The sequence below is a fragment of the Leuciscus leuciscus genome (assembly GCF_965113295.1).
Source record: "Leuciscus leuciscus genome assembly, chromosome: 21".
Lineage (NCBI taxonomy): Eukaryota > Metazoa > Chordata > Actinopteri > Cypriniformes > Leuciscidae > Leuciscus > Leuciscus leuciscus.
Genome location: NC_138745.1, coordinates 18297967 through 18320765, shown reverse-complemented (window position 1 = coordinate 18320765; position 22799 = coordinate 18297967). Strand labels below are relative to the sequence as shown.

General features: G+C 38.3%; 1 protein-coding gene across 1 annotated transcript in view; it reads right to left on the bottom strand.

Annotated features, from left to right (window-relative positions):
- The window catches only part of lrp2b (low density lipoprotein receptor-related protein 2b), a 56611-nt gene that overhangs the window by 27990 nt on the left and 5822 nt on the right, over nucleotides 1–22799 (bottom strand). The window contains exons 7-33 of the mRNA XM_082152648.1: nucleotides 21117–21233; nucleotides 20854–20997; nucleotides 19076–19192; nucleotides 18257–18385; nucleotides 17740–17909; nucleotides 17426–17649; nucleotides 17121–17327; nucleotides 16101–16303; nucleotides 15430–15570; nucleotides 15095–15304; nucleotides 14535–14730; nucleotides 14264–14389; nucleotides 13995–14125; nucleotides 13711–13848; nucleotides 12161–12439; nucleotides 11848–12087; nucleotides 11529–11651; nucleotides 8118–8234; nucleotides 7202–7579; nucleotides 6841–7089; nucleotides 4381–4589; nucleotides 4067–4251; nucleotides 1314–1542; nucleotides 1020–1197; nucleotides 799–927; nucleotides 535–701; nucleotides 216–359 (exon numbers count right to left, since the gene is read on the bottom strand). Coding sequence (XP_082008774.1) covers nucleotides 216–359; nucleotides 535–701; nucleotides 799–927; nucleotides 1020–1197; nucleotides 1314–1542; nucleotides 4067–4251; nucleotides 4381–4589; nucleotides 6841–7089; nucleotides 7202–7579; nucleotides 8118–8234; nucleotides 11529–11651; nucleotides 11848–12087; nucleotides 12161–12439; nucleotides 13711–13848; nucleotides 13995–14125; nucleotides 14264–14389; nucleotides 14535–14730; nucleotides 15095–15304; nucleotides 15430–15570; nucleotides 16101–16303; nucleotides 17121–17327; nucleotides 17426–17649; nucleotides 17740–17909; nucleotides 18257–18385; nucleotides 19076–19192; nucleotides 20854–20997; nucleotides 21117–21233 — 4880 coding nt within the window. The remainder of the gene's footprint in view (nucleotides 1–215; nucleotides 360–534; nucleotides 702–798; nucleotides 928–1019; nucleotides 1198–1313; nucleotides 1543–4066; nucleotides 4252–4380; nucleotides 4590–6840; nucleotides 7090–7201; nucleotides 7580–8117; nucleotides 8235–11528; nucleotides 11652–11847; nucleotides 12088–12160; nucleotides 12440–13710; nucleotides 13849–13994; nucleotides 14126–14263; nucleotides 14390–14534; nucleotides 14731–15094; nucleotides 15305–15429; nucleotides 15571–16100; nucleotides 16304–17120; nucleotides 17328–17425; nucleotides 17650–17739; nucleotides 17910–18256; nucleotides 18386–19075; nucleotides 19193–20853; nucleotides 20998–21116; nucleotides 21234–22799) is intronic.

Sequence of the window (22799 nt, the reverse complement as noted above, 5' to 3'; positions counted from 1 at the left end):
TAATTACATGCAGGTATTTAAAAAATATATAAGTGCATTGTAAAAATGTGTATGTACACAATATGTGCATTGTATCAAATTATTAATTAAAATGTTAGTACATAGTAGTTATAGACACCTAATATAAAGTGGGACACAATTTAATTAAATAAATTGATATGTATGATATAATATGCTGATGTGTGTCACTGATCTTAAGAAATTATGATGTTCACCTCAATGGCTTTAACGGAGGGATTAGTGTAGTACATGATTCGTGTAATCCAATCAAAGGCAAGACCAGAGGGGGAACCAATGATAGCAGCTGGTGCAAACTGAGTTCGATTTGCTCCATCTGTCTTGCTTCTATAAATTGAACCCTAGGGGAAAAATTCAACCTTAGTTTCAAGATAAACATTACTTTAATTTTTTTACTTGTTTTTTATAAATATTTCTATTTCAAAATATTGTTTAATAGTTAAAGTGTCAGTAATGTTATGAGTTAATTCCAAAACAATGTTATGGAATAGTCAAGATATTGAATGATTTACTGACAGTGCCTTGCACCCAGTAGACAAACTGCTCTTGGTCATCAAAATCAATATCTCGGCCCTGTGTGATGCCTGAAATTGGTGCCATGGCATTGTTGGACGTGTCATTGGGGTTGAGAGGGATTCCCATAATCACTGTATCTCTGACGACCATCAAGAATGGTGTGTCATCTAGGAAAAATAAGTATTACAGCATAATTAAGTCAAGTAAAAGGCCATAAGACCTCAAGAACTCAAATGGCACACAGTAATTTGGAAAGAGACTGACCTTTAGCACAAGTACGACCATCGCTGGCAAGGGTCCAGCCAGACTGGCAGTCACACATGTAGTATCGGGGTCTTAAGGTCGATAGAAGACACAGCTGACTGCATGGATGGTTCTCACAGGGGTTGAGAGCTGTATGGTAGCCAAAAGACTATGTTAGTCAAGTGAAAGAAAGAAAAAACAGCTAGATATTCTTTCATAAATAACCTGCATGAAAACCTAACCTAAAGGCTGCTTGACGGGGTGATCCATGACGATACCCATGCACTGGTACACACTGCTCAGAAGGGTGGTGATGTTTCCTCCATGAAATTTGTTAGTCCTCATGATTTGACTTGTGTAGCGGTCACTCCAGTAGATGTTGTCTTCAAAGATGGTTATGCCATGTGGTTGCTGAAGAACCTGCAGATACAGAGATGTGTGATGAGTGAAAAATACGACACCAGATAAACTCAGACTGTGCCCTTATACTTCATGTAAAAAATAGATGGATTTTAACCAGGCACTTTAACTCCTACCATGTCACTTGCAAAGACCTGATGCCTGTTTTTGCCGTCATAGTCACAGTAGTCAATATATTTCAGGTAGGCGTCAACGAAGTATAGTCTTCTAGTTGTGTAATCCAGGGTGAGTCCATTGGGCCAGTATACCTTGCTAGTCACAATTGCTCTTCTTCCGAGTCCATCCATACTAGCCTGTTCTATGCGAGGGTTCTGACCCCAGTCTGACCAGAATATTAGATTGGTACTGAGAAGAAAACAGAAGGAATTATGATTTTATAAAAAAAGACTCCACTTTAAGTGATCTTAAAAGGACAGTTTACAAACAAATGAAAATTCTGTCATAATTTACTAATCCTCATGTCATTTCAAACCCATAATACTTTTGTTCATCTTCAAAACACAAATGAAGATATTACAAATAAAACCCGAGAGATTTCTGTCCCTCTATCGAAAGTTCATTCTTGACACTTAAAAAAGTCCATAACGAGATCGTAAAGTAATCGTAATCCATATGAATCAAGCCATTTACATGAAGAGACACAATCACTTTTTATGATAAACAGATTTAATTTAGGATTGTATTCACATACAAACATTGATTAAAGGGGACCTATTATGCAAAATTCACTTTTACATGGTGTTTGAACATAAATGTGTGTCAGCAGTATGTACACAACCACACTATAAATGTTAAAAATCCACCCACTCCTCTTTTTTAATACCCATAAGTCAAAAGCAGTGTCTCAGAACAAGACATTTGCAGATTCTAGCAATGTGGTGTCACATTGCCCAAGACTGCTGACGGACTCTGCTCTATTATGAATGAATGAATGAATAAATGAATGAGACACTTATATAGCGATTTTTATATGTGCTACTGTACACCCAAAGCGCTTTACAATCATATCAGGGACTCTCTCCTCAACCACCAGTGTGCAACATCCACTTGGATGATGCGACGGCAGGCACAGTACAACGGCGCCAGTGCGCTCACCACACCAGCTATAGGTGGAGAAGAGAGAGAGTGATAGAGCCAATTCAGTGGATGGGGATTATTAGGAGGCCATGATTGGCAAGGGCCAATGGGTGGAATGTGGCCAGGACACTGGGGTTACACCCCTTCTCTTTACGAGAAGTGCCATGGGATTTTTAATGACCTCAGGTAGGACCTCGGTTTTACGTCTCATCCAAAGGACGGTGCTCTTTGACAGTGTAGTGTCCCCGTCACTATACTGGGGCGTTAGGACCCACACAGACCACATAGTGAGCACCCCCTGCTGGCCTCACTAACACCTCTTCCAGCAGCAACCTGGTTTTCTCAGGAGGTCTCCCATCCAGGTACTAACCAGGCTCAGCCCTGCTTAGCTTCAGTGGGCAACCAGTCTTGGGCTACACGGTGATATGGCTGCTAATATGTCTATTAGCATAGACCTCGCCCCTAAATGAGCTGTACACAGTCCGCCATGTTTATCTCCACGCCAGAGCATTTAACAGCAGCATTCAAGTAAGAAATGTATTCTTATTAAAGCTACTAAAGTAATTCAATCAAGAGCAGTGAGTTATTTTCTAGAGTGAATGAGTATTTTTTCTTTTGTTGTTTGATTCGTATTAACAACATATTTAGCAGTAGGTACTGTATTTTATGCTGCCTTCAATTTAATACCCAGATCTAATATACACATGCACTTTCTTTTCCTGCGGTTTACGTTCACAGACATAACCGACTGTGTTTATGTGAACTTTGTGTGTTTTTTACATGTATTTTTTGCGTGTATTTGACAGTTTAAGTGCAATAAGATGTGAAAGAGAACTTAGTTTCACACTCACGGGATGCGCTGTCTGACATCCAGCTTTCTGTGCACATGCTTCGGATGTGTGCGCTCAGAAAACCATTTATCAGAAGTTTAGACTGATATGGCTTAAAAAAAACGCAAGCAGGTAAAAAACTTTCATGATGATAAAGAACTACAATGTCACGTGAGATTAACCGCAATAGAGATGATAATCAAAACCAAACAGATGTTTTAGTTTTTGGCAGAGTATGTGAGGCACAAGCTGTAAAGGCTCCGCCCTCTTCTGGAAAGCAGGGTGGCGAGCAGCAGCTCATTTGCATTGAGCTCATTTGCATTGAGCTGTTGCGGGGTTGCATACTGGTTGCGGGGGTCTAGAGCCAGTCCACAAGGGCTGGTGACATTCTTGGTAATCAGAATCTTCCGGAAGCGTCCATCCAGAGTGGCTACTTCAATGTTTTCCATGACGTAGTCGGTCCAGTAAATGTTTCTACCAACCCAATCCACTGCTATACTCTCAGGCACCATCAGGCCAGATGAGAACACCTAATATATCGACATCACCAAATGGGCATGGTATAATAAATAATCTGTGGGGTATTTTGAGCTGAAACTTGAGCAAAAAAAAAAAAAAACATTCTGGGGACACCCGAGCATATATTACATCTTGTAAAAAGGGGCATAATAGGTCCCCTTTAACACAAATACATAGAGCACATCAAATATGGTTAACGGAATATCAAACGTGCTTGCCAAACATGAGAAAACTGAAGAGATTTGTTCTCATGGGTCATGCAAGCACGTTGGAACTTCCACAAGGACCAATGAGGTTTGTTCTCCTGCATCAAGCAATTTCTGTTTAAAAATTTTTGGTTTGGAATGACATGGTAAGTAAATGATGAAAGAATATTCATTTTCAAGAGTCTCTCAAAATTCATTAAATAGCAACAAATTAGTAAGTATGTCCAATATGCATACTGGTTGCGGGGGTCTAGAGCCAGTCCACGAGGGCTGGTGACATTCTTGGTAATCAGAATCTTCCGGAAGCGTCCATCCAGAGTGGCTACTTCAATGTTTTCCATGACGTAGTCGGTCCAGTAAATGTTTCTACCAACCCAATCCACTGCTATACTCTCAGGCACCATCAGGCCAGATGAGAACACCTAATATATCGACATCACCAAATTAATTAATCCTAAACTGTAGTTGATTAACACAGATCCAATATATCCATACAATGAAATTCATAAGCCCTATAAGACAACAAATCTTTATTTCTTCTTATTACTTACCTGTTTTTTGTCTGTGCCATTCTGGAATGAACTATAGATCATTTTCTCAGATGAATCACCCCAGTAGACTCTTTTATTGACATTATCAAAGTCTACAGCAACGATGCTCACGCCGCTAACTACGGGATTGACAAGGGGTGGTCTGAAGTAGATGCGGTTAGCGACAATCTGACTGCGCCTGGCCACCAGAAGTAAGGCATCACCTGGGGCTGGAGCAGATTACACATTTGCAACAGATTTCAGGTTTTACTATTCTTATATTACTGTACAAACAATTTTTGAAACTACTTCACAAGAAATGTTTTGGATTTGGTGTTAGTTGGAGCAGTGTGAACTAGCCTTAAAGGGTTAGTTCACCCAAAAATGAACATTTTGTCATTAATTACTCACCCTCATGTCGTTCCCAATCCGTAAGAACTTCGTTCATCTTCGGAACACAAATGAGGATATTTTTGATGAAATATATTCTTTCTTACCCCTCCAGAGACAGCAATGCAACAACCACTTTCAGGTCCCAGAAAGGTAGCAAAGATATCGTTAAAATAGTCCATGTGACTCCAGTTGTTCAACCTTAATGTTATGAAGCGAAGAGTAACCACAGGTTGTAACCACAGTGCAGCGCTTCCAGGTTCTACGTCAAAAGGCCAACGCTAATTGGCAGACGCTGTTCATATGAGCACCATAACACATGCGTGTGATGCTGAAGCAGGAGTTGACCAATACAAAGTCAGCATTCTGACGTAGAACCCGGAAGCGCTGCAGTGTGTTTACGACGTCAACAGCGTAGGAGACTGACACAGAAGAGAAGAAATTATTTTTTAAAAAGTAAGTTGAATCGTCGCTATTGTGTTGAAGCAAAAAAAGTATTCTCGTCATTTCATAACATTAAAGGTCCCATGACATGCTACTTTTTGTAGGCTTTAATATAGTCATTAGTGGTCCCTAGTACTGTATCTGAAATCTCTTTCCAAAAATTCAGCCTCAGTGCAGAATTATAGCCACTACAAGCCAGTCCCAGAATGAGCTTCCTTCAGACAGGCCGTTTCGGTGTCTGTAGCTTTAAATACTAATAAGGAGGAGAAAGGAGGAGAAAGGCGGCGCAAGGTGGAGGGTGGGTGTGGCCTTGACCATCTTGCGCAACGGTAACGTGGCGTGCATGTTTACGTTGGATATAGCAATGGCACGAAGACACGCAGTCTTTCAAGCATTTCAGTTTGACCCAGAATCTGATCCAGAATTCCAGATGGAGAAGCAACGGATGAAGAAGTTGCAACTCCGCGGCTCCAGCAGGACGTTTCCGAATGGTTAGTTTAAAATATTATGTCTGGATACGGTACTTTATTCGGATGGTTTACAGTTATTATCATGTAGCTAACGCGAACCTACTGTTGCCTTTTCATGAGAGATCTGTAATGTCTGTAATTTATCTTATTACAATTACATCAAGCTCTGCGATCTTGAAATGTGGATATCGCGCGCGCCATATAACCAACAGGAAAACGGTTATCCAAATAACAAAGACGTGTACAACACTCGCGTTACAGTGTGTGTATTCACACACATAAACTGCATAGCTAATGTTACAGCCACATTCTACGTGTAAAATCTAGGTAACCATAAACAGTAAAGCAACACACTTATATATCATTAGTTGACTTACTTGTCCGAGGTGTGTAGCTGAGCCAAAGAGAGTGATCCAGACTTTAGTTTCAGACGTTCAGCAAGCCCAGCTCTGTATTGACCCTTCGGTGTTCATTTGTACATCCAATTATTGAGCAATTGTTATGCTTCGCTCGCTCAAAAGCCATGATATCTCTTGTGGACAAACTAAAATCGCGCGCGCGCGTTCCTACTTCCTAGCGCATTTTCTCATGGGCGGAAAATATTCTCTGGGCGGGCAAAGCAGAGAAAGGGGAGGTAACATTTCCTCCTTATGACGTCATAAGGAGGAGATTCAAGATCAGCGCGTATGAGCCTCCATTTTCTCAAAGGCAGAGAAAGATAGCAAAAGCTCGATTTACACCGATTGAAATTTTTTGAAACTTGGGGACCATATACAGGCTAGGGGAACTCATATTAATGTTAAAAAACCTCAGAAAGTGGAAATTTCATGTCATGGGACCTTTAAGGTTGAACCACTGGAGTCACATGGACTATTTTAACGATGTCTTTACTACCTTTCTGGGACCTGAAAGTGGTTGTTGCGTTGCTGTCTATGGAGGGGTCAGAAAGAATATATTTAATCAAAAATATCTTAATTTGTGTTCCGAAGAGGAACGAAGTTCTTACGGGTTTTGGAACGACATGAGGCTGAGTAATTAATGACAGAAATTTTATTTTGGGGTGAACTAACCCTTTAAAACCATTGAGTTCTAATCCATTTGACTAGAAATGCAATTCAGCAACATAAAGTCTTAGTTCAATCATGTTTGATGTATAAACGATCGAGATGTTACTTACAGATGGCTTTGCATGTACGTCCATCTGGCTCCAGCTGGTAGCCATCTTGGCAGTAGCATCGGAAGGAGCCACGCTCATTGAAGCAGGTTTGACTACAGAATCCAGGGATCAGACACTCATTTATGTCGTCACAGGTCTTTGAGTCGTTCAGCAGCTGGAATCCTGGGTCACAGGTACACTGAGCTCCAAATGGACCCTGAATACAACCATGACTGCAGCCCCCGTTATTTGCCTGACAGTCATTTTCATCTAATAATACCAATAATGAGAAAGAAAGAGACAGAAAAACAGTCTGAGAAGTTCATCAACAACATATAGCAACATGTAACACCTGCTTTACTCCAGCAGCAGCAGAACTCACTGCAGAGGGGAGACTCGTCAGCTCCATTTGGGCAGTCTCTCTGGCCATCACACACCTGAGCCTCTGTGATGCACACCTGGTCTGTGGGACACAACCATTGACCTGATGTGCAGCTGAATGGTGGAGTGGGACAATTTGTTTCATCGCTCATATCCCTGCAATCATTTTCCCCATCACAAATCCAGCTCTGAGGCACACAGTTTCCATTAGCACACTGGAACTGTACAGAACTACAGGTACGGGGCGGGCAGCCATTGTGCTCATCAGAGCCATCCTCACAGTCTGGATGACCATCACATTCCCACACTTTCGGAATGCAAAATCCGTCGACCTGGCACTGGAACTCATCGTCATGGCACAGACCTGGCCCACGTGTGGCTGCACATAAAATATCAGCTATTAGTCATCACTAGCATTAATTTACACTGCTAGATACACATTTAGTAGCTTATATCCATATAAAGATGATGATGACATATATGGCACAATCCCATGTTTCTGTTATGAAAACTATTAGATATGTTAGATTAATTATTTTCAACAACAATTAAACATCAATTACAATAAATAAATATTTATATTTTTTATATTTATATATTTTATATGACAGAAATCAAGGTTTTAAAATGTATTTAGATATTTGTGAAATTTGTAAATCTTGTGGAAAATTAATAGCGATTAAAATACTGGTTGACAAAAAAATTATTATGAAAGAATTGCAAGACCTTTATGTTGTGACTTATATCAATGAAATTAAATATGTAAAAACTGATTCACTTCCAAGAACATCAATCTCATTTTTTTTACAGACATGGACTCACAGTTAACAGCAAAAAAATCATAAAATATCCAAATTTATGTCATATGATCCCCTAAAACCAAGCTGAAAGAGGACTTCTAAACACATATAACTTACGACAGCTGCTCTCATCTGAGTGATCCCTGCAGTCATAAACCCCATCACAGCGGTAGCTCTGACTCACACACTGATCTCCACTGGCACATGCAAACTCGAACGTCGAACAGGAGTACACTACCCAAAACACAAAACATCCATGTCATCCATGTTAATTAAAGTCACGATGAAACAGAACTAGTTACAGATCTTTTCTTTCGTATTGTGATGTACATCCGAGTGTAACAGATTATCAACAAAGAAACAATTTAGGCTGGGGACTTGGGTCTATGAATTGATTGTTGATTGGATTTTGAGATATGGTCCTTGCTCTAAAAAGGCACAAGCTTGCAGGGGCGGGGTTTAAGTGGATTATGACTTTTTATTAAATATTACAAGGTGAAAAACGTTTTTAAAAATGAAACATACAATAGATATGATGAATTGTTCACAATAGAAAATAGATTTCCATTTCATGCCGACTTTAAGTGGATCCTTTGAGTGTAAACCAATACCTTAAAAAAAGTGGTTCAACGTATCACAAAACTCACGGTTTGGATAATGTAAAAAATGTTGAGTCACTCACTGGATCATTTTTCAGATCAGCAAGAAAAAAATATATTTGGGGGGGTAACTTTGCTTTCCATTTATTACTTAAAGGACACTTTAAAGGGACAATGTGTAGTTTTTTTTAAGCTATTTTATTATCTAAAATCTATATTTTTATTCATAAATATGTCCTCAATGGTGTACAAATACCTCTGCTAATTATCTGACTTATCCTCGTAAACGAAGAATTTATTATCTTTATATACATGGGACGGGTAGGTCCACGGAGGCTTCCATGTAGTTCCGCCATCTTGAAAAATAGCAGAGAGGGACAAACAGTACTAGGCCAACGCGTTTCCACAATGCATTTTCGTTCAGAGCCAGCGTCACGTGACTGAAACCAGCAGAAGCGGAGGAGCAGAGCAGTGAGAGGCGCTTGTCACTGCCCCGGCAAGTTTAAAAGGCTGCACTGCACGGTTATTTATAATGGAGGACCATACGCTGAGTCACAGGATAAGGAGTCCTCGTCGTCGGAAAAGTCCAAAATAGACCGTAAAAGGAAACGTGACCGGAGATTACAAAAAACAAGGGTTATTGTCGGGATAGCTTTTTCCAGGTGGAAAGAGCTAATGCAGGAGAAAGCTTTCAAAAGAGACGCTGAAGTTGCCTGCTTTCTTCTCGACAGGTAAGTCAATGTTACGTTCTTATTTACAAGCTTTTTTTCATTGCTTGGTTGTGTACTTTATTATATAATATACAAAAATATAACGAATAAAGAAGGCATCACTACTAATTACCATAGTTCATGTCAGTAATTCATACCGTAACATTTGTTTGTTCGTTGTGTCAAGTTGCAGTTTGTTAGAAATAACAAACCTGTTCACCCGAAGGAAAACTCGATGAAGTGCGATTAGAACATCCTGTCATAGCTTTTTGGTACATAATGGCTACCGTAGATGCAACACGCATTTGAAAAAGCGAGGCGCTGGAGAGCACTATTCGTTTGAATGCAAAATACATTTTCACCACTAGATGGGAGAAATTCTTACACAACGTCCCTTTAAGTACTCCGATACCACAGCAAAAAGTAAAGTTCAAACATTTTAATAGGCAAGTGAACAGTTAGAAATAAAGTAAGGTCTAGGTAAGGTAAGGTACATTTTATGTTGATTGTGTTTTGTTGTTTGATTTACATTAATGAACTAGAGTAGACAATGGCAGAAATGTATACTGCTGTCATTAAGACCTAATGAATCCAATATAATGATACACATTCAATATCTTTCTCAACTGTTTATGTTCACTTAAGACATAACCAAGAGTGTTAAATGAGAATGATTGCCGAGATGGGTATTTTGACATAATTTTGTGTGTATTTGTCCATCCAAGTGCAAGGAGACGCGAAAGAGGAATCAATTCGGAGAACTGAATTTGGAACTGAAACATGCCTCTCTGTGTATGCATGCGCTTTGGGTCTGTGCTGCTGTGCGCACAGATAACAGCGTACGAGTACTGCATTAAATTATTTTTTGCCTCTTCTAGCACTGGAATGGTTCAAAATCTATTGAATGTGTAAACTAGCAAGACAAAAAGCGTGCGAGTTATAAAATTTCACTCTATGGTAGTTAAACTTGCAATTAATCCACGAATCACATGCATGCCGAACCGTGGGGCCTGGTCTGTACGGATCACGGATAAACATGATCCGTTTAACCCCCTACTTAAGGAGAGACAACCCAGGTGTAAAGGGTAAACATTTTTTTAAAATAAATATCACCATGCTTCACCAGTTGATTGATTACATTAATAATTGCAAAAACAAATTATATTACAAGTTTTCAGAAATGTCGTGTTTAAATATGCAAATGAGGCATTATCTAAATGTACTAATTTGCATACATTTCTAGAACAAAAATCTGAACATTGGATAAAGTCAGGTTCAAAATTCTTGTTTCATTTTTTTATATATATTAGAGTCAAAGGTTTTACAGAGGGGATTTTGGATATCTCGATTTATCACTAATTTATCACATAAATACATTTTTCGCCATTTTTTTAAGAATAAAATGTTGTATAAAATCAGGAAAATTATATAATATGAACAAACCCCTCTGTAAAAACCTTCAGAATATAGATAAGAATAAAACTGTAAAGTAAGTTTGGTGTATGTAAGTGTTACTGAAGTGGAGATTTCTGGCTCAATGTAGGAGAAAAAACTCATTTTGAGAAAACGGCCTTTAAAGGTGAACTAAGTAACTTTTTTTACCTTAACTGAACAGCTTCGGAGTCATTGGAATGGTTATATTACTTATTTCGGGTTGAATGGTGGTCGTTTCGCACCCCCCTGGTGCCCGTGAGCGGAAAATACGCACTTGCAACTTTGAGCCGGCGGGCCGCCGGCCGCTGCGTCAGGAAGTCTCGCGTGATATCAGGTCTCGCGATGTAAACAATTGCTTTATGGCCAAAAGAAATCTGCTAAAATGCTGTCATTATTGCGCTCCCTCACGCTGTCCGAACCCGAATGAAGAAGACGTTTTAAAGAACGTCCCATCTGCTTTGATGTCGTTGATCTATAGCCTCTGGTGTCTGAGAATCACCAACGAGTTTTTACAACAGTGTTGTCAAATATCTATTCCGAAGCTGTGGGGGGAGCTCTAGAGAGAAACCTGCGAGCAAAAAGCGAGAATACAGCGAAGAAGTCCCGAAGCTACTGAGTGCTGCTTTAAAGATATATACTATAATTGAAATCTACGGACGCAAATAGATAACGTGCTCTAAAAGACACAGTTAAAAGTGTATTTTGGATGTTTTCTGTCCACTAGTCTGAAAAAACACTCTTTTTGCCTGTAGTGACTCGCCTTAAAAATCAAATCACTGTCTTACCGCAGTCCTTCTCATCAGAGCCATCCAAACAGTCCTGGTCTCCATCACAGACATATGAGTTATAGATACAGCGGTGATCTGGACACAGAAAGAAGCCAGGCTGGCAGGTGGTGATAGTGGAATCTGGAAGAGGACAGAGGAGAATGACAGTGGTTATAATTAACTTAATGTATTGCTGTGTCAAATTTGTATACATGGGCAGTGCTAGGGCTTTTCAGAGTGTTTTTTTTTTTTTTATCAAAATGTCTTTGACAATAAACATTTATGCATATTCACTGACCCTACATTCACCCCTACATTGAAATTCTTCAATACTCACTGCACTGTCTCTCATCAGAACCATCGCCACAGTCGTTGAAGGCATCGCACACCCACGCTTTTGGGATACAGTTTCCATTGGTGCAAGCGAATAGGTTGGATGGGCAGGTGGTTGGACCGCGTGTGGGGCAGTTATCTTCGTCGGTACCATCACCACAATCATCATGTCCATCACAGCGCCATCTAGCAGGGATGCAGTGCTTGTTCCCACAGGTGAAGGCATATGGAGAGCAGGTTGCACCTGATTAAAAAGGTGAAATGAGATGTTCATAGACATGTCTAGGTCTTCAGGTGGTCTACATGTTCATACACACCTGTATCTGTGCAGTTGGCTTCATCTGTTTTGTCGACGCAGTCGTTCACACCGTCGCAACGGTAAGAATTTGGCACACATCGGCCCCCGTCACAGGGAAAAGCATAGTCTCCACAGTTATCATCTGGTGGGGGCTCAGAGTCATCCTTCACACAGTCTCTCTGGTTGTCCTGCAGCTTCATGCCGTAGGGACATCCACACACACGGCTGGACGCAGGCGTAGGGAAACAGAAGTGGCTGCAGCGGCCGTTTGGAATCAGATTGCATCTGCTTTTGAATACTGTACACAGCAATGAGATTACAGTAGTTAATTATCACTTACTTTGCATGTGACAAATAATACTTTACATCTAACAAGTACAAGGATTATTTATTTATTTTTGTCCAATCTATTTGTTTATTTTTTAAAAACGCTATCAAGGAGGAGCAGTGGAGATCCTGGAGCTGTGCTGGTGTTGTTAATCCACCCCCTAATTTATATATATATGTATTTAATTTTTTTTTACAAGTAAACCCTGGTCTTGTATATAGTTATTTATGGTCGCACATGTGGACCATGTTCAACCTTGCAATAAATAAATAAATAATCACACAAAAAAGAACCTCCATTTGAGTTTGATTTTGGTGGAATGTTAATAATATAATGGCACATGCAAGTGTCTGACCATATAAATCCACAATATCGATAATTTCAACTGTGACAACACAGTGTTTAATTATTTTTGAAAATATATATAATAATAATTTCCTGAAAAGTAGTGGTTTTGAACATTTGAGGTTTATGCCAGACAGCGATGATATACTGTATGTATATAAGCTACCGGTTGTGAGGGTATACGCTGATTTCACGCAGCCGCCATTTTGAAATCGAAAGTGAGGCTCCGGTGGGAAGAACCCCGGAAGTAACGATAAACAACAATGCCTTGGATTACCAACCTGAAGCTGCTGCCGCGATTTACACTATTGGATGTTAATATCCAATATAGGATATGTATATAGTTCATTCCTGCTTCTTTTTTTACATTCTGAATTATACATAAAAAAAATATTTTATTTATAAATTAATTTCACTGCATATAGTCTTAAGTATGAAAGAAATGTATGTACATTTTTAGAATTGACACACCATCATTAAACACAACAATACGCCATCGCATTCACGACTCTCCTGTGATTAAAGGCGACACTTCCGGTTTTCTTCCCACCGGAGCCTCGCTTTCGATTTCAAAATAACGGCTGCGTGAAATCAGCGTATTGGGGGGGACCCAAAAACGTATTTTGCCTGTCACAGTATGAAGTGAATTCGGCACTGCAACATCATAATGAAGAAAAAATACTTAATTAAAAGAATGATATTATGGACAAAAGTACATTATTATTATTATTTTCTCTTGATCTACTTTTTTTTCATGTTTGCTCTTATTATTCATTGACCCAAAGTCATCATCATGTCGAAACATGTCTAAATAGTGCAGAAAAATTGATGAAATTCAAGTGAATTGCATAAACAGACAGCAGTTTATTAAGCAAGAGCTTATCTGTGTCACTCACAGTCCTGGAGATCAGCTGAATAGGCCTTAACATTCATTATGCCTGAGATGCCCTTTCGGAGAACTATATTTTCCCCACCATCCCTCTTCCTCATTCGGAAAACAGAATTCGTCCTCCAGTCTGACACAAACAAATGATCTAACAAATGGAGGAGACAGATCAGTCAGTGACAAGTGGAACAAATCTAAAAAATGCTGGATAACAGTCTTTGTAGTTTAAAATCATCTCAACATCAACATCACAATGTGGCTTTGAAATGACTAAAGAAACACAGAAGTGACAACCTGTGTGTATCGTAAGTGAGAATGGGTGAGTGATTTGTCCAATGCTGGAGAAGGCCTGTCGGTCAAGCCCATCAATGCTCACATGCTCAATCCGGTCCAGCTGCGCATCAACCCAGTATAGCCTATCCATCCTGTGGAGCACAACAAACATCTAAGACAGCCTTTAACCCTCTTTTTTAATTGTCCAAACTGATCTTTGTGTCGTTTCTCATTTACATTTACAAACTATTTCAGAAATCAAATGGTTTATTTTAAGAGGACTTCCTTACAGGTAGTCCACAGCAAGTCCGTTAGGCCAGCCAAGTGTTGTGTTAATTAGAGGAACAGCATTGCTTCCATCTGTGTATGCTCTGGTGATCACTGCTGGACGATACCAATCCGACCAGAAGAGGTATCTAAAAATTGCAATTTCGATTATTACGATTATTTAGGTCTTATATGCAATTAAGTTATTCTGTATTTACACTACATTATAAAGATGTTTTATTTAGCACAAAATGGTATTCTGAATTATGTATTCTTGCCCATGATGTCTCATACCCTGCACTGGGGTGCACAGCAATCCCCCGGGGGTATTTCAAGTTTTTAAAAACAATGTCCCGTCTTGATCCATCTGTTACTTTAAAAGCTGAGACGGTGCGATAGGTGCTGGATATCCAGAAGAGGATCTTAGAGGTCCAGTCATATGCCATTGACTCCACAGAGCCCACTCTGTAACCTGTCAGGATCTCATGATCTGAGATATAACCACAAAATAATGATTTTATATTTTATTAAAATGGTAATGAAAATGGTGAAAATCCATTTTATAATTTTATATATGAATTAAATTTTATTTTATTTGATAAATATTTGCAATTTATTTTAATAATTTTTTTTTATAAATATTTAAAATTAATTTAAAAAGTAATAAATACTACATTTATGGAATTATTTTTTTCCATGTTATATTTATAATATCAGATTAATTTTAACATTGCTGTTTGGATTTAATCAAAGATGTTACTTCGCATAAAATAAGTTTGAAAATCACTGAACAGTTTAGTATCCAATTGTTAAAAAACAACAACAAAAAAGCTGCGTGTTTTCCGGTGACTCACTGGTGCCATTGATGGGTGATTTGTAAATGAGCTGCCGCATTCTGTCATTGTAGAACACTGTCTCCAATGAGCCATCATACTCCACTCCAGAACCAGAGAAGGTTTCGGCCATGCCAGCGAGCGGCAGGGTGACATCCTCCTGAGAAGACACGTTAAGAGGAATCCCCCTGACCGCTTGTGCAGTAGCCACCAGTAAATAATCTTTAATCTCTGAAAGAGACAGACATGTTTGTTTCAGAGGATCTGGTGCAGTTGAACTGAAAATAAAGCCTGTGAACAAACAAAACAAACAGTGAGGTTCATGATTTGCAGGGCAGGCTCTGTCTGTCACTCACTAAAGCAAGTGTGGCGGTCATCCTGGAGGTCGTATCCTAGGCGACACTTGCAGCGGTAACCCAGTCCATCGTTGTCAGTGCGGTGACTCAGAAGGCAGATTTGCTGACACCCGCCATTGTGTCTGCCACATGGGTTTATCACTGCGGTCAGAAAAGGCCAATTATTTTTTTTTGGTAATCACTTTTTTTTTTATTTTCAATTTTGCCAAGATACAATAACAACAATAACTTGTGCAGTTACATTACTTCCAGTAATTGCATTAAACATAAGCAATATACACCACACATTCCTTAGCTACGAAAACCCCCCCTCCCTCCAACCCTCCCTCCCTCATCACCACATCACATCACACCAACGTTTTTAGTTTGGCATTATTAATACGGGCTGATGACCACTCCAGGTAGATCACCTCGAGAAGAGCTTGAAGCCAGTGTTTTATTGATAATTGGTGCGGAGGAAGCCACCTCAGAACAACAATTTTTTTTTGCTGCAGTCATGCCAGCCAACCAGAGTTTACGCTCTATCTCAGTGATCTTGAGCCTGGAGTCGTCATTTAGAAGAAGCAACACCGGCTCCAGAAAAGGCCAATTATGATGTATACTTAGCATTGGCCTTGTTAATTTTGTGAGTATTTTATAGTTTGTATTATAAACATTCAACTTTGTCTTACCGAAGGGCTGAAGAGCTGGATGGGAAACCACAATTTGTCCAGGCCTGTTAGTGGAGCGGTAGAGAAAAGTCGGGTCACTGCCATTGAAGCGGTTGGTTCGAATCACACCCATCTTGACCCAGTCAGTGAAAAAGGCATGGTTCTCGAATACCGAAATCCCGAAAGGATGGGGGACCTGATGACCTCCATTCAGCACTGTTTTCCTGGAGGCACATTTGAGAGCACAAATATAAACATAAATTTAGCAATCAGTTTTTTTTTTTAAATGCACTATATCAGTGTTCTCAACCCTTTTGTCTACAAAGACCCCCATTGTCGACAACAATGTTTAAAAGGCCCCATGACAGTAAATTTTTCATAATTTACTCGATAAGGATTTTAAAAATCCTTGAATGATCCTATGAATGACTGATAAAATGTCCATAAGCACAATTTTTTTTCCTAAATGCATCCCACTTTATAAATCACATTTCATTTTAAATTTGAGCGCAATGTGAACAAGCACATCATCTCCACCTACAGAATGCCCACAAATAGGCCTACCACTTTATGGTTCAGAAGAAGTATCTCATCATCATGGTCATATGTATCCACCTTATTTTTTACTAACCTGATTGTCTATTTGTCTTTACATTTTAATAAACAATGTTGGATTATTCTAATTACTGGTATATTATGAGCACAAAAAGTTTGTACGCATAAGAACATCTACAAATCAGTTTTTTTCTGTATAAATCACAATTTGTTCCTCACTTTTGACATAGGTTGAAATCCACTGAATTTGACCAAATCCCATCAAAGTGTGTTTCATAAATATATAACACTATTTTGGAGGGGAGGCAATAAAATAAGAAATATCCTGATTTGTAATTGTTTTGCCTTATTTTAAATCATTTTAGGTCATATTGAGGATATTGGATATTTGCTAAGGCCTCCTAGTGGGCTCTGGCCACCTGGTTGAGAACCACTCATTTACATGGTCCTAAAAGGTTTAAAATAGTGAGTTGCGGAGTATAATACCTGTCCAAGCCACTATATGTGACGGTCTCTACCAGGTTAAAATGGCTGTCTGTCCAGTAAACTCTCTTGGTAACCAAATCCAAGGTGATTCCAGTAGGGGAACCCAGTCTGGTCTTAACCAACTCAAACCGGTTACTACCATCCATGAAGGCCCGCTCCAATTTTACATTATCTGTGTTATAGCCAGTGTCTGTGAAGAACATGTATCTGTAGGAGACAGTATAGAGCAATCAGACAAGAAGGTAGATGAGTTAAAGTTTCCTTTACAACACACTGAATCAAATCCACACACAAACTGTACTTACCCCACAGTTGGGTCCAGAGCAAGCCCATGAGGAGTCACCAAGTTTTCTGCGATCAGCGTGACACGGTTTCCCCCATCATAATCACATGCTTCAATTCTCTCCACACGTTCCTCAACCAGGTAGAGCTTGAAGTTGATCCAGTCCACAGCCACATTCTGGGCATTATGCACTGCTTCAGACAGCACCTCCGTCTTATCACTACCATCAAAATTTATGGAGTAAACCTGAAAGAAAATTTGTTGTTGTTTTTTGTGAACATAACTGTATTCACATTTACAGTACATTGTAATTTCACACTATAAACCATGAAACACCTTCTGAGAATTGGTATCTGTCCAGAAGATCCTTTGAGTGTGCCAGTTGTAACCAACACCCACAGCATAACCTTTACCATCTGACTGGACTACAAGTCTGATAAACCGCCCATGTATATCTGCCATCTTGATATCACGCCCATCTGTGAAGATCAGCTGTGGTAAACCCCCTGTGAGGACCAAGAAGACAAGAGACATTACAACGTACTATCGAAAATGTAGATACAATTCTAAAATGCTGTGCGCAGCCTAAAAAGTGAAATAACTGTTTACTATAATACTATAACATTTGAATATATGAATATACCATTTCTATTTTTATCTGCATTATATTACTAAATTACATATTTATTGGATTCCTAGTACTGTGGGAAGGGCTGCTGTGATCCTGTATAAAAATTTCGAACTCAAACAGTTACATTAGAATGAAATTTAGAAATACCATTCATTAAGGCAAGCATTATGTTTGACACATTTTAGCATGTTAAAAGCATTTTCAGGGGTTTTTTCCACTCACCTGAAATATTGGCCTTGCAGACATGACCCTGCTCCAGGAAATATCCATCAGCACAGCTGCAATGATGTGTGCCTGGGCGATCCTCACAGAAATGATCACAGATACCCCAAATTTTACAGTCATCATAGTCTGAGGATGAACCACATACATGGGTCAATGACGTGATTCATTTCTTTTGTCCAGATTTATTAAGTTAATCATAAATGCATTCATACATACAATGACTTGAATACATTTTACATTTCTGAATTAAAAGTAATTTTTATATTTTTGTTGGGATTAAAGTAATGTCTAGGTGGTGGAAAAGTCCAGAGATTGTATATAGTTTCACTTTTAAAAAAGCAGTAAATCTGTCTAAAAATAGCCATTTTATTGTCATGTGACAAGAAGCCATTTTGTTGTCGTGTAAAATGAAAACTATAATACCTAAAATACTTTCTTCTTTTTTTTTAAACAACAATGATTATGTATTCTCACATGCATTTAAGTTGTAAGGTGTAACATTGTATTATTTTAACACCACTAAATATCTATCAAAAATGTATGAAGGCAATCTGAATACAAAAATTACATTTCTGAGAACTTGACACTTGCATTTTGAACTAGATTTTTTAAGATTTCTCCTTTTCATAATCTCAGACAACCTTATTAGTCATTAACCCACATGCTAAATCCGTCTTAAAGTGATAATCCAATAAATTAAGGGTTATTCTGAAAAACTGGATTGTATAAACTCACAGAGATTATTCTGTCTAGTATAATGTGGTATTATCCAGATTTTATCTGTAATCAGATAATAAAGGGGTATCATGCACTGACCCACACAGGTGCGGCTGTCATTGGCCACAGTGAAGCCATCGGGACAGTAGCAGGCTCCACCCTGCGGGCTGGGATGACAGCGGTACTCACAGCTCAGAGCAGAACACTGGTTTAAACCTACAGGACAGAGAGTGTTATCAGAGGTAGTTAGTTACTGTAAGTATCTGGGGCAGCTGAGTGATCACAGCCTGTCTGTCACATGCATAACATATGAAACACACATCAAAGAACATCTGGTCATCATGAGTATTATAATAAAATGTGACTTTAACCCAGACACATGTGACTGAAGTAAAAACTCAATACACATAAATACTCAATAAAATACTCTAAATTGTCCTGTAATCAGGGATCCCCCATCTCATACACCACTGAAAGATATTTATGTTATGACCTGTGTACATATGATCAGGAAAATAAAGTAAAATAATGATAATTTTATAATCAACTTGCTATATCCATTAAATGTATTTTTTTAAAAAGTAATAAGATGTGGAAGAAATGGTGCCTCAACGAAGTGATCCATGCCATGTTTTGGTGATGATCTATTGGATTTGACCGCTATTCGTATTTCCAACACACAACAATTAAATAGGTAATACAAACTTCGATGCACTTCAGTTATTTGTGAAGCGGTTTTCTGAAACTTATGCGTGGCATAATTGGCTTAATTTGGCTGTTGGAATAATGTAAGTATTTTATATTGGTCGCAAAATACGCATCTTTAATGTTTTTTCTAAAAAAAATCTATATTTTTGTACATTGCACAAGACGTGAACACCTAATTCTGAGTATCAGAATTTTTAAGTAGGCTAGTCCTATTTACTTCAAATCTACTTTGCTCTTTCCATGAACTGAATTTCCTGGCTATCCATGTTTTCACTGTTATACATGGTAGGGGGCGCTATTACGCATCTTCTGCAAGAGTAACCGAATCCCCAGATCAAAACACAGGTGAAGAAAAGCAGAAAAAAGTGATAGAGGATTTCCTTATGCAGATGTAAAACAGCGCGATCATCAAACATTAAACAGCATATAAATCAAAACTGTCTAACGTTATTGAATGAAATGATGAACACAAGAACTATGAAGCTTTGATGGACTCGATCTAACTTACTCGATCGTGTTTTGATCATCATTCTAAATCCCGATCTGGACGTAGTCTTTGATAAAAAATGAGATTTTTTTTCAGCTTTTTGTTTAATACTTTGCCTTTTTTTAATTAAACTTACCCACATTCAAGTGTTGATTAAAAAAAGCATGCGTGAAACTATAATAAAATGTTTTTAAAATGCAAAGTATAAAAAAAACATCGTAGTATACATATAGTTTACTATTTATATATTATTTTTGCACTTTAAGTATGATGTTGTGTTCACTTAAAGAAAACTTACAAGTATACTTGTGGTATAAAACTACTAAACTAGTAGTATTCACTTCAAAGTGTACTTTCATAAACTATAAAATGTACTACTAGTATACTTATAAGTTCACTAGTACAGAAGCAGTAAAATGAGAAACATAGTTGTGAACTAGTTGTGCACTTTAAGTTTACTACTGTTACACTTACAGTAGACTTAAACGTATACTTTTATATACTAAAAAGTGTCCCAAGTAAGTAGTATTGAAATAGTACACTTACAAGTATACTACTAGTACACTGATATCAGTATACTTATTACATTAACTATTATATTAAACTAAATATACTTATTATTATTAATAATAATTATGTAAAAAATTTAATTAAATTCATTTAATGTCTTTTAGGTATTTACCACAGGTCAGATGTGCTGTAGTGTTGCTCTCATCTGTTCCACCAGGGCAGTCAGGGTGTTCGTCACACACTTTGTTTATGGGCACACACATCGAAGAGCCAGGACAGGGCCATTCACCAGGGTAACAGTCTCGGATACCTGGGTCTGAAGGTATGAAATCCTCAGCATTTAGGTTTAACTAATTAATCATATGTTTTTTACTATATAATAGATGTGATTGAATCTGTTGCGTAATGACAGGAGAGAGGAGGTGTCAGTCTCACCACATCCATTTTCATCGCTAAAGTCTCCACAGTCGTTGATGCCATCACACACCCACTGCTGAGGCATACAGCGCCCATTACTGCAGGCGAACTCTGACCCAGCACAGGTCCGATACCCTGGCAAAGAAGACAACACAGCAGGGCTTTATGTGGCAGAAAAAAGACTATAAGTTAGCTATGTACTATGGTACTTACATGGTAGTCAAAAGTACATGGTACTACCATGTCCAAAAATCAGGGTATTAGCACATACCAAAAACATTTTGGTACTTTTATTAATGACCTAATGTACGTATATTTTGACTGATTACAATACATATTAAGAACCAAACCCTCCCGTATTCACTTCCTGATACATTTAACTTTCTCTAATGACAGTAGCTTTGGTAGAATAGGTGAGGTGTATGGAAGTAGAATAATGTCAAATGTTTTTGAAATAAAAAGCCTGTTGAATTGCACTACTTGAAAAAAAATAGGCCTTGCATTAACCATGCTTGCATTTTAATGCATTGTATTTTTAGTGCTTACATTTTTATGGGCTGAAATTCAACATGGTTTAATATTTAAGCTGTGAATATTTAAATTAAAAACATTTCAAACACCTTTTCATTATTAAAAATTCAATAATCCATATTCACCTTTCATATTTCACTTCCAAAATATTCAAACTGTTTAAAAATACAACCAATAATATTCAACAGGCAATTTTCGGTCCATTTTATTTCGCTTTGCAAATTCGCTTCCACAAATTCAGTGGTTCAAATTCGACAGTAAATTCAACATTGACGTCCAGGAACTGCAGGAAAAGCAGTAGATTGCCGAGCATACTCTCCATCTGCTGTTAGTCGACCTCACCATCAGATGGTGCAAAAGCGCTTGTTGCTGACGAAGACATTCATTCATAAAATGAAAATGATTATCTGTGTCAGTATATGCGGAAAAGATGATAAACACACAAAAGCTGTGTTTATGTTTCATTCAATAACTTCATTGTTACTTTCCCTGTGTATTCTACATGTCATCAGCTTTCTCTACCATGAACAGGATTATAATCGGTTTCCCTCAATACCTCATACTCAAGGATTCCCCTTCCGTTGATAGTGATATGAAAGACCAATCTTGCACCTTATTAGGGAAGTAGGCTGTAGGCTATTATATAGGCTACAGGCAAGAAGATGGACTCAGAATATGAACTTAACGCGCAAAGTTTCATGCTGAGCGTTTCGTGATATACTGGCATAAAATCAAACATACATATAGTATGCATACGTGTATTGCATTAGCTTAAACTGTCACAGCACTTGCATATTGTCCTCCTATTGTTAGTTTAACTGTAAATCGCTTTGGATAAAAGCGTCTGCTAAATGACTAAATGTAAAAATTGGCTTGACATGGACATTCGCACATTTAGGGACCGTCTCTAAAGTTGCATACAACATTGGCATACACGTTTCTAACTTCAATAGCAAACTTCAATTTATTTGAATAAATATCAAAAATCCAAAGGGTGCGCATTATGCCTGACACTAAATGAACACTTTACAGTTGGTTTTATGACTGTAAGCCGTTCTATTCAAATGCTATCGGAGTTAGAAACGTGTATACCAAAGTCGTATACACTTTAGAGACGGTCCCTAAATGTGCGAATGTCCAACATCAAGCCATCTGTATGCCAATCTATCA